At 38.7% G+C, this 13,888-nt stretch overlaps 1 protein-coding gene across 4 annotated transcripts in view; it reads left to right on the forward strand.

The window, feature by feature from the left end:
• Nucleotides 1–13,888, forward strand: part of pak5 (p21 protein (Cdc42/Rac)-activated kinase 5) — a 184,958-nt gene that overhangs the window by 129,270 nt on the left and 41,800 nt on the right. For all 4 annotated transcript variants that reach the window (XM_048601449.1, XM_048601450.1, XM_048601452.1 and 1 more), the window contains exon 3: nucleotides 10,590–11,396. In XM_048601449.1, coding sequence (XP_048457406.1) covers nucleotides 10,590–11,396 — 807 coding nt within the window. The remainder of the gene's footprint in view (nucleotides 1–10,589; nucleotides 11,397–13,888) is intronic.

A 13,888-nucleotide genomic window follows, 5' to 3' on the forward strand; every position in this document is an offset into this window, starting at 1 on the left:
TCTGATGCTGCTTGGCCTGCTGTGTTCATCCAGCTCTACACCTTGTTTTCTTGGAATGCATGATGTCCAGTGCCACTAGTATAAGAAGACCAAGGCGATTCTTAATGTGCATCCATGGTTGTCATGTTTAAATTGGGATATCTAAGACGTTAATAATCTTGTAAAATGAGGCTGTAATTAACACATGAACTTCAGTATAGATGAGTTTGAGGTTGTACACATTCCAGGAAGAACAAGAAGGCCACATATTCCTTGAAAAAATGTTTTGTAGATGAGGTAGAGGGATGTGCATTAGATACACAACCCAGAGACAGGTTAATAAGATCAATAATAAAAAAAAAATTGGGTCCATTTCTAGAAGGATCTAGACACCATTTAGAGTACTGTGAATGGTTTTGGTTGCCTTATTTAAGGAAGGACAGAATTGCATTAGAAGCAGTTAAGAGGAGGATCACTTGACTAATTACCACATGAGGGGTTTATCTTATGAGGAAACGTTTGACAAATTGGCCCGTATCCATTGGAATTTAGAAGAATGATGGGTAACCTTGTTGAAATATCCTGAAGGGACTTCACAGGGGAAATGCTGAAAATATGTTCCCCCTTGTGGGAGAGACTGGCACGAGAAGAGAGATCTTAAAAGCAGGTAGGACAGTTGAGTTGTGACTACAATCAAGTCAGCCATGATTTTATCAAATAGTAAAGCAAACTTGAGGGGCTAAATGTCTTCCTCCTGCTCCTAAATCGTATGTTCATATATAGGATTGAATTGAAAACTTGAATGGTTGATGTCAAACTTGATTAAAACACAGTCACTGTAAAACTGTAAACACTACCATATCATTACAAACTTATGGAGGCACTGGAGTAAATGAAAATGATTTATAACAATTATAGCAAAACTAAAAAGGTTATAAGCTAACAGATTGAACAAATCTGTCATCTTCTTTAGCAAAAAAACTGTTAATAACCTGATGGAAGTGTTCAAGATTATGACAGTATTTGATAGGATGTCAATAGACATGTTTCCATGTCCTGGTAGACAAAAACCAGACCCTTAAGTATGGAGGTAGTCACTATTAAGTGTAATAGAGAATTCATGAGAAACTTCCTTACCCAAATGTAACTAGAATGTAATTTTTTATATTTTGTGAATGTGAAATCATTTCTAGACTGAAAAATTGATTTTGTTCAACTGCCCTGCTAGTATTTGTCCTTCCTGCTTCCCCTGATGCTTGCCCTTCTCTAGTTCCACAGCCAATGGGCAGGATTTTTGGACCCATCAAGGTTGGTGATGGTGGCAGATGGGACAGAGAAATATCAGCATGCTGGTTTCTGAGCCCTTTCCTGGCCTCCAATTTATTGACATAGGCTTTAAATTAAATAGTTGGGGGCAGGGGGGTTCAGTTGCATGGAAACTTCGGGAAAAAGTTAATCAGGGAGAGCTCAGCAGAGGTTACTAAAGTTTCCAGAACAAGTAATAGGACAGAGCGAATGGAAAGGGGCAGGAATCTGACTTCAGGCACTGTAGATAAGTGGACAACTATGAGAAGGGGGACAGTCAACATGGGACTAAGGGTGTTATACTTAAATGCATGCAGTATACAAAACAAGGTAACCAAGCTTGTATCACAGATTACAGTTAGCAAGTACAATGTTGTAGTTATCAGAGACGTGGCTGCAAGGAGATCAAGGCTGGGAACTAAATACCCAAGGATGTACATCCCGTCGAAAGGACAGGTAGGTGGGTAGAGGGACCTTGTTCATAAGAAACAAAATTAAATCAATAGCAAGGAGTTACATATAATTGGAAGGCATAGAATCTGTGTGGGTAGAGATGAGAAACCACAAAGGAAAAAGAACCCTGATGGGAGTTGTATACAGGCCCCCAAGCAGGAGGGGAAGAAAATAAAACAGGCGATAAAAAAGACATGCAAGGAAGACACTATTATAATAATTCAATATAAAGATGGACTGGGAAAATCAGGTTGGTGGCAAATCTCTAGTTAAGGAATTCATGGAATGTCTATGAGATTTTTTGTTAGAGCAGCTTGGGATGGACCCCACTGGGGAACAGGCAGTTCCAGATTTGGTGATGTGGTAGCAATTAATGACCACATACAGGCCTCTCCATGTGACTGTTGGGATTAACCCAGCTACAGGTCACCTCTACCACTTGCCAATGATTATGGGCTACCTCTAACCTAGAAGGGTCCAATTCCTTGATCAAAGATGGTCAGTGCCTAACTGGGGGCATTTGGTAAGGTTGTGTAACCGAGAACCACTTTCTGCCTTTATTTGCAACCCCCTCTGATGGGCCAAAAGCTCTCATTGGTGATGGGACTTAATTTCAGAGGAAGGCTGGTCGTGCCCTCTAAACAGATAAATTGGAAGGAGATACAGTGAGCCTTCCTCCAAGGAGTCAGCACAGCTGTCTCACTGCCTTTTCAACAGGCAAGCAAGACACTGGCAAAAGCAGAAGATTCAACCCAATATCCTCTCAGTTAACACTAGTAGAATATAAACTTTTTTTGCAGCCACACTTTGCTCTTTTGCCTGCTAGGTTGCTCACTAAGGCTGAAACAGATAATGAGAAATATTGGCAGCCTGTTAGATCTGAAATTAAACATCACATTACGTATTATCCATCACCTATTTCCACCTGTCCATCCACTTGCTTCTGTTCTTACATTCACCTGTATGCATGCTTTTGTTACCTTGATTTGATATTCCAATTTGCTGCCCTTCGCTAACTTCAACTTGGTTAAATATGGGAAAGTGGTAATGTTAACTAGTGAACTAGATGCCCAAGCTAATACTCTTTTTCAAATCCCACCATGGCAGCTAGTAGGATTTAAATTCAGTTAATACATAAGGAATCTAAAAGCTATCAATCATGTCCTTTGGTGAAGTAAATGTTCCATCCTTACCTGATCTGGTCCCCAGATCCATAACATTCTTTCATGCCTTCTGAAATGGTCTAGCAAGTCAGTTGTATCAACCACTACAAAGATTTTTTCTAAAAAGTGATAAGACAAGACAGACCATAGACAATAAAGCAAAACCCAAGCCTGTCAACCCTGAAAATTTCTCCTTACTAACTTTTGTTAAAACTGGGAGAGTTGTCTGAAAAATGAATCAAGCAATAGCCTGATGTTTATCTGTAAGGTTTGATTCCCTGAGCAAGACTGTTTCACAGATACCACCATCACCATACCTGCTATGTCCTGTCCCATGGGAACACAGACCCACCAAAGGTGACAGAACAATGATATATAGTCAGGAGGGAGGTGCCCAGGAAGTCCCCTGTATCAACCCTGGACACATCGGAAGCCTCCTCCTGATTATCACCTACCACCCCTTCTTACCCAATGATCAGTACTCCTCCATATTAAACAAGTAATGAGGTAGGCAGGATGTTCTTGATAGGAGACTTTAATGTCCATCACCAAAAGTGGCTTGGCAACACTGCCCTGACTGAGCTATCCAGTCCTAAAGGACAATGCTGTTCAACTGGGTCTCTGGCAGGTGCCGGAGAGGGAAGTTTATTTGATCCTGTCCTCAATTATCTACCTGTCACAGGTACATCTGCCCATGTCAGGAGTGACTACCGCACAATCCTGTTTTTATATTGAGGATACCCTTCTTTATGTTAAGTGCCATTGTCATTGTGCTCAATGGGATAGATGTCCAACAGATTTAGCAACTCAAATTGGGCACTGTGGGCCATCAGCAGTAGAATTGTATTCAGTCACAGTGGATCACCATGGATCAGCATATCCCACACTCCACCATTACCATCAAGATCTTGTTCCTTTCTATTTTTCTCTCCTCTTTAAAATCTTTCCCAGAGCCCATCTATTTGCCTGGACCTTCACCCCTTTCTTAAATTGTTCACTTTGTGTCAGCTGTTTCTTTTCAACTTGAATTTACTGAATGTAATTGTGACTTTTAATATATCAAAGAAATTATATGAATATAAATTATTAATTTGACCTTCATTCCTCTTCAAACCAACGCCTCCATATTAAGCGGAATTTAATGCCCTGAAGGCAATTAATGCCATCAGCCGTTTCTCGGAGGAGGTGATGTAGGGCTCTTGTAGTCCCTGTAGCTGGTAGATGAGACCAACATTGTTTGCATTAAATGTCGCCCATTCTGTGTGATTCATTTATTCTGCTGTTTGGTAAAGCATTGTCGTGCATAATTTGAATGTCTAATCTTCCAACATTACAGTGGCTACACTTCACAATCTAATTTATTGATTGTAAAGCAGTTTGAGGTGCATGGAAATCTGTGAGCAATGTTACACAAATGCTAGCCCATTTCTTTCTCTTAAACCAAGAGCTGGTCAATTTAAAGTATAGAAATAAGTAAAATTTATCTCATAAAATTTCAATCCTGATCGTGGTTTTCGTCTTGACAGATGAGTGTTAGGAATCTGATGGAGATAAGAATGGGGCCTGATGATTGTCTCATCAGTTGCGTTGCTAATGCAGGTGATGACTGGGTGAGTAGGGTTTGAAGATTCAGCTAAGGGAGCCCAAAATGATGAGGTTGATTTTGATCAGGATTGTTGTTAGAGCTAATGTATGTCTTACGATTGGATTTCAGGACTTTTATGTCCCAACTTAATCCAGATGACTTATATGTTTTATCCAGTGCCTTCAGTATGGCGTCACAAGTTATTCAGACTCACTTAAATTACTTAGTTGTAACTTATTGGATGTACTGGTTTGTTTTGTCATAAATATGTAACAGCCTATTTAAAAAGAGTACTGGGGAAAAGTAGCAGTCAGTTATTTTGAAAGTATACTTTTGAAGATGAATGTTATTATTTTTATAAAACAATTTCCCTGCAGTAAATAGTATTTTTTTTATGGTTGGCTATCTCTCATTACCTAAGTTTCTGGTGGTTTTGTCCTTTTTAAATTTTATTTATTTTTGTTCTTTATTTTTCATATGCATCTTGCTAACAGTCATTACCATAATTTAGAAGATGACCATCACAAAGGTTAAAGGGAGAAATTAGGAACTGGTTAGTTTAGTTGGCTGGACAGCTGGTTTACAATGCAGAGCGGCGTCAACAGCACGATTCAATTTCTGCACTGGCTAAGGTCACAATGAAGGCTCTCCATTCTCTACCTCGCCCAATACGTGAGGTGTGGCGACCCTGTGGTTAAACTCACCACCGTGTGTCTCTCAAATGAAAGAGCAACCCATTGTATCTCTGAGATAATGGCGACTTTCACTTTTGTTGGAAGAAATAATAAATACTTGCTTAAAAATAAAAGCAGGAGTGATAACAGGTCACACTATGGGTCCAGATTTTCCATGCTACATTCATATGATGTATTGCAGTCCCCCAGCTTAGTAATGAATGTCATAGAATCCCAACAGTCCAGAAAGAGGCTATTTGGCCCATCAAGTCTGCACAGGCCCTCAAAAGCATCACACTTGACCCAGCCCCCTATCCTATCCCTGTTATCCTGCATTTACAATGGCTAATCCACCTAGCCTACACATCCCTGGATACTACAGACAATTTAGCATTTCCAATCCACCTAACCTGCACATCTTTGGACTGTGGGAGGAAACCAGAGGCCCTGGCGGAAATCCATGCAGACATAGGCAGAATGTGCAAAATCCCTACAGGGATACAATCTAAGGCTGGAATTGAGTCAGGTCTCTGATGCTGCAAGGCAGCAGTGCTAACCACTGAGCCACCATGCCACCTGGTCCAGATAATGTAGCTTCATATCTAAATGCTAATTACGTAATTAAATCATTTGCCCCGTGCCACCCCAGAAGAATGTTATTTTGGCTTCAAACACCAGCTATGTATTGTACCTTTTTCCCCTCTCTCTCCCCTCTCCATACTCCCACCCTCCCCCCACCACCTATCACCACTTCCCACTAGTTAACCAGTCTGGTGGATCAACTGTTTCTTTCTTAAATAATTGCAATCTGCGGGGGCCTTGAACTAGTGTTCATTTAACACCAAAGAGCATCAGTTGCTGATGGTGCAAGAAGACAGAGCTTGGACATTAGTGCTTGGAACTTAATTTGGGCAAAGCCCGAAAGATGGCAGCCTTATGATCTACTACCATTCCACCTCATTCAGTTCAGTTCCCACCTCTGGGCCCAGAAGATTGCGCCCTCTGATTCTGTTCCCTTTCATTTGCTACAAAAAGTGTAAAAATATGTAAGCCACATAGACTACATGGGACAGAAATAGACTATTTGTTACAATCATGTTTGAAATTTTAATGAGATGACAAGATGGAAAATTGTTACAGAACAATTCATTTTCATACGGCCCACCAACATAGCCTTTCCTTGATAAAGTATGATTTTAGTTCAATTAAAATAAACACTTAGACTTTTCATCTGATAATGATAAAAAGAATCCTATAATACTTCATGTAAACAGTTAAAAGTCTTACCTTACATGTTTCACAATCTAAATGAAGGAAATGTTGAAAATGAGAGCTAGAAACAATTGTGTGCTCATTTAGAATGACAATCGTGTAACTTTGTGCAGTTGGTGGTTGAACTTGTGCAATCCAATAAGTGAGAGACGTTATTATTACCTATATACTCTGCTATTCATCATGTTAATTTGGTTTGTCTGAGCCTTGTTTTGCTACCTCGAGGAAACAAGGCTTTTCTGGGACCAAAAATTTCTTTTCCATTGCTTATCACCAAAGAACAGACTGCGCAAAAACCTTCATGAAAAATTGCTGCTGTCACTGAAATCGAGAACTAACTCCAAGAACAGTTCCAAAAGCAATAAAATGGAACGGCAAGCACTTGAAAAAATTTGACTTTGATTCATGTATATGGGATGACATTGTGAAACATTTATATTTAAAACTAGATAGTGTTTGCTGATTACAGTCATCCCTTTGCCCTTAAATTTCATATCAGCTCAATGTGCTTTATGTAGATAAATTTTTTTGAGGTAAAAAGTGCATCTTAATAATAAACTGGGATATTAACATTGGTCACTTTGAGGTTAAAGGTTACTTATACAAAGTTGATGCTGTAACAGCGTTATCTGTACTCAAGTGGTTAGTTGTAAAGACTTCACTAAGTGAAAATTCTTAAATGTTGGGTTAACAAACTGGTGAGCTGTCTTTTATTTCTGTTGCATTGATGACTTCCAGATAAAGCTATATTTGAGTGATTTATCAGTATTTGCTAGTAAAATGATTGAATACTTTTTGAACATAGGTTGCATTTTTTGATTGAGGCTTGATCGAAAGAGAAATCTTAAATGTAAAATATGAAATTGTGTACACCATGAAGATAGCATTTGAAAAGATGTGATGCAATAGAAAATAATACTTTGTCTAAAAATGAAGGCTCTCTGGTGGGAAAACCCTCAGTTTTTCATCAAACAACATAACTTGCTAAGTCATTTTTCCTGAACAAGTTAGCATTTAATTTTATATTGTAGTCAGGTCCAGAGAATTCAGCAGTTCTGTGAGCTGCCATTTTGTTTTCATCTTCTCTCATGTAAAGCTGAGAATAAAATTCTTAAATTTAATGCTGCTGAGATGTTGGGCATACATCAAATTGATTGCCTTAACACCATGGTTATGTCAATAAAACAATGTGTTAAATGAATTTAAAATATGTAACATGACAAAAAGTTTCTTTAAAACCATCTTGTTCACTCCCATTCCCTATCACTGCCAAATTATCAGGTTTTCTTTGTATTTATTTAATAGTTGTTCCATTGGAGAGAAACAAAATTCCAACTATCATTTCTATCAACTAGCCTGATACATTTATTTACTCACTTAAATTTTTTTTAACATGTTGCATCTGCAAAATTAAGAAATTGAACATTGAACTTTGTTTCGGATTTTACACGGATTGTTTGAAGCTTTGACATTTTGTTCATGCTGTTTCAAATATCCAGATATTGATTGACATGTAGCTGAAGAGGGGTCTGTTTTGTGTCTGTGTCCCAGAATTTGGCTACTCTCAAATAACTTTAGTTTTATGTTTTTCTAGATATTGTCAGTTTTACTTTAATGGCTGCATATTCAACTGGATCAGAAATCGCCGTGGTTTGGGAATTAAATTGGATAGCCTGATTGGTTGAAATTGCAGCTTTTTATTCAGTTTGTTTTCACAGAAATCTTGTCAGATCATCTTTCAATGTAATTAGTATTTTAGCTAATGGAAAAATGTTGGCTCCTTTTAATGCTTCAGGCTGTTTTAATTAATCTCTTAAACATAAAATGTGCAATATGCTATCCACAAAACTTCTGAATGAATATAGATTTTTGGATCATTCATAAGGAATCATCTCCATTGAAAAATGAGTGTTTTCCCCAATAGACCACATTTTATTTCTGATGGTAGGTGGTAAATATAACTTTATAATCATACAAATTTGACATGTGACATTATTCAAACGTACTACCTAACACCGACACCATGCAGAATAATTATATCCATTGTCGTTAATGGTATAGTTTTATTATAATGCCATTTTATACAAATGCTAACAATTTTTCAAAGAATGAATTACAACAGACCAACCTTAGAATTACTCTGCTATCACCAGACTTGCAATGGTAAATGGCCAGTTGAGGGTTGTTTGTTGAAGTTCACCCCCTTTTGGGGAGGCAATGGCATTATGGTATTGTCACTGGATTAGTAATCTAGAGGCCCAGGTCTACATTCTGGGGACTAGGGCTTGAATTCCATCATGCTAGTTGGTGAAATTTGAATTGGTTAAAATCATGAATTACAAGCTGGTTTGATGGTCAACATGTAACCACAGTCCATTTGGTTCACTAATGCCCATTAGGGAAGGAAATCTGCCATCCTTACCTGGCCTTGCCTACGTGTTATTCCGGATCAACAGCGATGTGGTTGATTCTTAATTGCTCTCTGAAATGACCTAACAAGCCACTCAATTCAAGGGCATTTTGGGATGGCAACAAATGCACACCTTGCCAATGATGCCCACATTCCATGAAAGAATGGAGAAGTGAAAACTCTTGGTAGGACAGATAAGTTCAACAGCCTTTCTCCCAACATGGTCAGGGCTTTTGCATCTTTTGAAGACCAGCATACAAAGTGCTGTTACTAACATTCTAATCACAAAATTGTATGTAGTAACATTAGTTTGAAAATCTTGGAGAGAGTGCAAGGATCAAGTAAATGTGCAATAGAAGTCTTGAAAATTGAAATGTATTCCATTGTTTTGCAGGGCTGTTTTAAAAAACAGATTCATGTGTGTTCCACATCTACATTTGAAGAATGGCTAATGGGCACTTAATTCTATTTGATAAATTGAACAAGAAATAAGTTATGTGCATTTCTAGATCTAGTGATGAACATTTGGGATGGCACGGTGGCTCAGTGGTTAGCACTGCTGCCTCACAGCGCCAGGAACCCGGGTTCGATTCCACCCTCGGACGACTGTCTGTGTGGAATTTGTACATTCTCCCCGTGTCTGTGTGGGTTTCCTCCAGGTGCTCCGATTACCTCCCACAGTCCAAAGATGTGAAGGCTAGGTGGATTGGTCATGCTAAATTGCCCATAGTGTTCAGGGATGGGTCTGGTTGGGATGTTCTGAGGGTCGGTGTGGACTTGTTGGGCCGAAGGGCTAAAGTTTCCACACTGTAGGGATTCTATGATCTATGATAACACTTTGTAAAAAATATTTTTAAATGCAAATGGTTCTGTTGCATTGTATTGAGAAAAATTAATACTGCCCTAGTGTTGAAATTTGACATTTTAAGCTGTGAATGGTGGATGGGTTTCAATGTAATCTGAAAGGGGTGTGGTATTCTTCCCATGCAATTCTAATTTGGTCATTTTCTATTATAATAGTGAATAATCTAAAAATTCAGATTAAGTAGGATAAATAACAGAAAAGTGATGACTTCCTTTTAAAAAAAAATCAGTAATTTGACTTCAGTAACTGATTATTTTGAATGTTTCATTCATGTGATCCCACAGAAAATATTTGACAGATGGGATATTTTATAGGAACAGAAAATGCTAGAAATGCACTGCAGGACCTGATATCTGATGTGTTGTTTATTTCCAGCAATTTTCTTTTTATTTCACATTTTCAGCATTTGCAGTTTTAATTCTAGACCAGGTTTAAAGTGCATGGCCCAAAGGGAGAAAGAAGAATGTCAGATTAGGGAGAGGTTCATCACTACTCTTAAGAAGAATTACATCTAGTGAGTTCTTGACCTTCCCCGTTTGCCCTTTATCCAAACACCATCCCAGTTGATCAGAATTGAGTCACATTTACCACTTCATTGGCAGTTCTCAGTGAAATGTTTGAGACCAACTGGGAAAGAGTAGGTGGATAGACCAATTAGATCATGCAACACAGATGGATCAACACAACCCAGCAGTGAATGACGGATTTTAAAATAGTATGGGAGAGAATGTTTTTGATTATTTACATTCCTTTTTCTCTGAGAGAAGCATAAAGATTGTTCTAAACCAAAGAATACATTGAGTTTTAAAGCATTGACTATTGTATTCTGATATTAAGCATAATTAACCTCTGTCTATAATAACTGATTTATTTTTTGTTACAGACTATAGTCAGAGGAAACAGAGCATGGAAAGACACCTCTTTAAATGGCCTATTGGAAGAGTTCAATGATATTTCTGTGACTCGCTCAAACTCTCTACGTAGGGAGAGTCCTCCTGCTCCACCACAGAAAAGTTCAAACCATAGCCTGTGCAGTCCAGAAGAAAATGGCTATGGCCATTTTTATCTCAGACATTCACATGATATTGAATCTTCAAAAGATTTTACCACAGGGAAATGCAAAGAACAGAGCAATCATGCAGAAGATGGGGACAGACATCACAGATATAACAAAGTTGCTCAACAAAATGGCCAGGATTCTAACCGAGTTCAGTCTGTAGAAACATATTACTTAGAAGACAATGTACATAAGGCAGATCTTGGTAGATTGCCACCAGACTATTATGCATATTTGGTGTCAAAAATTAGGCCAACAGACCACATTGTGGCAAACAGGGACTCCCCAAGAGCTCAAAGCTCCCCACCCATTCACAGGAGACATCTACAAAGTACACCTTCTAGAACTGCTCAAAGAGAAATTCCTAGGGAAAAATTGGAATACAAAGAGAAAGACCGGGATCCAGACCCCCAAAGGGAAGATTTGGACAAACGACCAAAGTCATCTTATGTCATACAGACAAGTCCTCAACCAACTATGAGACAGAGATCAAAATCAGGATCTGGACTGCAGGAACCAAGTGTGCCATATGCTGCCAGTGCATTTAAGTCAACACATCCCACTGGACATGCATATAGTTCATACACATATCCCAGGCTGTCAGAGTCGACGGCTGTATCATGCATTCCGAAGGTAAATGTCACTTTCATATTCAAACTTTCAACACTTGTATTCACTTCTGCATTCCATCACTGTTTGGCACTGTGTGGTTTGATTTCTTTGGATCGCCATTCTCCCTAGTTGCAATTTAACACTCTGTCTCTACTTTTATTAGCTAATTCAAATATAATTGTGCTCTTTGCATTTTAGAACTAATGCTTTTTTCTAAAGGCATTTGGCCATAATGGGTTCGCATATCCTACAAGGAAAACGCGGTCATGAAGTTAAGACACGTTGTTAAGTAAGGAATGTGTTCTATATTGCAAATAAAAGTAAGTGAAGAGGTAAATTATCCTATCAAATCTGTGAACAACTGTCCCTCTGACTGATTGTTCTGAGGATACTTCATTTTTGACATGGCGATCAGTTTTTTCATTGTTAGCATTCTGAATGTTCCACTGATCATTCTTGAGTTATTGCAAATCACAGAACCATTTTTCATTTCCATTCTAATTTTGCACATTCATCAATCAATGCTGCTGTAATCTGCTTACCAGGAAATGCATGACAAGCTCAGGCCAATAGAGCCACTGATTTTCCCCATGTCCTTCAGAACTGCATTCCTTAATAGCATCAGATTAAGAACTAACAACAGGGAATTATAAGTCTTATGCTGCCAGTCCAAAGCTTTACATGTCAGATTGTTTGTAACATAGTTGAGCATTGGTTTTCATATAAAGTATTATAACTGTTGTTTCTGTAAGGTTTTCTTTTTGGGAATAAAGATCACTCGGTTGTTCCCAGCTGCACCACCTGAGATACATTTTGTACTGCAGCTAAGAGAGTAGATGGGCAATTTATAATTCAGCCTCCAATTGTACAGTAAATATTGTATTATCTAGCATGCACCAGTAACAGGTGGTGCCAGTAAATCAAAAATGACGGCTGACATTAAGTTCCCTGTTGGTAAGCTAATAACTGAGAATAGGATGTTAGCAAGACCAATGTTACTGTTCTAGTTATTTCTGATCATGATTACTATTTAAGCTGTTGACTTTTAATTAAAGATTGAGCTGTCAGTTTCATGGATGGTTGCTCAAAAGTGACAATAAAAGTAATGGGCTATTTTTGAAACAAAAATGTGCAGAAATTCTGGTTACTAGAGAGTTCCAGTTGGGCAGGACCCAGTACAGGGAATATATCTGGGCCCAATAATCAGAGTCCATCGTGTTTGGAGCGGAAGCAGGGCCATTGTGCTCAGTCAGGGACCACCAGGGCCCATGATGATGTCCCTGCCCCTGCCAGTTGGTCCAATCCCAAATAACACAAATTTTACTGCACTGCTCTGCTATTGGTACCTTGCCATGATGATACATTTTGGTAACACACATAAGCTGTCTTAGCTCTGTTGCTTATTTCTCCCTACTTTCTTCGCTGTACTTATGTAATGCCTTTGGAGTAGTTAAAAATGACCCAAGGTGTGTGACAGGAGCATTATAAAACTAAATGTTGACACAGAACCAATAGGGAAAATGTGGATGTATGGACCTTGTGCAAATACAGGAGCTGAATATTATTTAAATAGGAAAAGCTGCAGCACAGAGGGACATACATCACAAAAAGCTAGCATTCACATTCAATGGATAATAGGGAAGGCAAAAGGACTGTTGGTCTTTCTTACAAAGGGAACGGAGTATAAAAACAGGGAGATGTCGCGAAAACTATACAGGGGCCCAATCAGGCCACACCTAGACTTTTGGAACAATTTTGTTCCCTTATTTAAGGAAAGATGTACTGACATTGGAAGCAAGCCAGAGAAGGTTCACCAGGCTGTTTCCAGATATGGACAGATTATTTCTGAGGAGAGTTTGAGTAGGTTGTGCCTATACTCAATGGAGTTTAGAAGAATGCAAGATGACCTTACTGAAACATAGAAAATTCTCAGAGGGCTTGACAGAGTTGATGAGGAGAAGCTGTTTCCCCTTTTGGGAGAACAAGAGGACATAATCTCAGAGTGAATGGTCAACCAATTAAGACAGGTGAGGAGGAACCTTTTCTGTGAGGGTATTCAATCTCCGGAATTCTTCACTGTATTAGGCTGTAGAGGATGGATCATTAAATATATTCAAGGCTGACATAGGTCTTTAATCAGTAAGAGAATCAAGGGTTATGGAAATAAGGCAAGAAAGTGGAGTTGGGGATTATCAAATCAACTATGATCTCATTTAATGGCAAAGCAGACAATGCACTGAATGGCTTATTTTGCTTCTACATCTCATGGTCTTATGAAATGTCAAAAAAGGTAACTAAAAGATTGGTCACGGAGGTAGATTTTAATGCACATCTTGAAAGAGGGAAAGACAGAGAGATTTATAGAGAAAATTCCAAAGTTCAAGGCCTGGGAAGCTGAAGGCACAGATGCCAATGTTGGAACAAAATGAACAGGATTGGGCAAGAAACTGAAATTGGTGGAGTGCAGAGATCTTTGGAGGGTTGTGGAGCTGCTATGGAAGGACTTTTCAACA

The sequence above is a fragment of the Rhincodon typus genome, chromosome 9 (assembly GCF_021869965.1).
Source record: "Rhincodon typus isolate 14 chromosome 9, sRhiTyp1.1, whole genome shotgun sequence".
NCBI classification, from domain to species: domain Eukaryota; kingdom Metazoa; phylum Chordata; class Chondrichthyes; order Orectolobiformes; family Rhincodontidae; genus Rhincodon; species Rhincodon typus.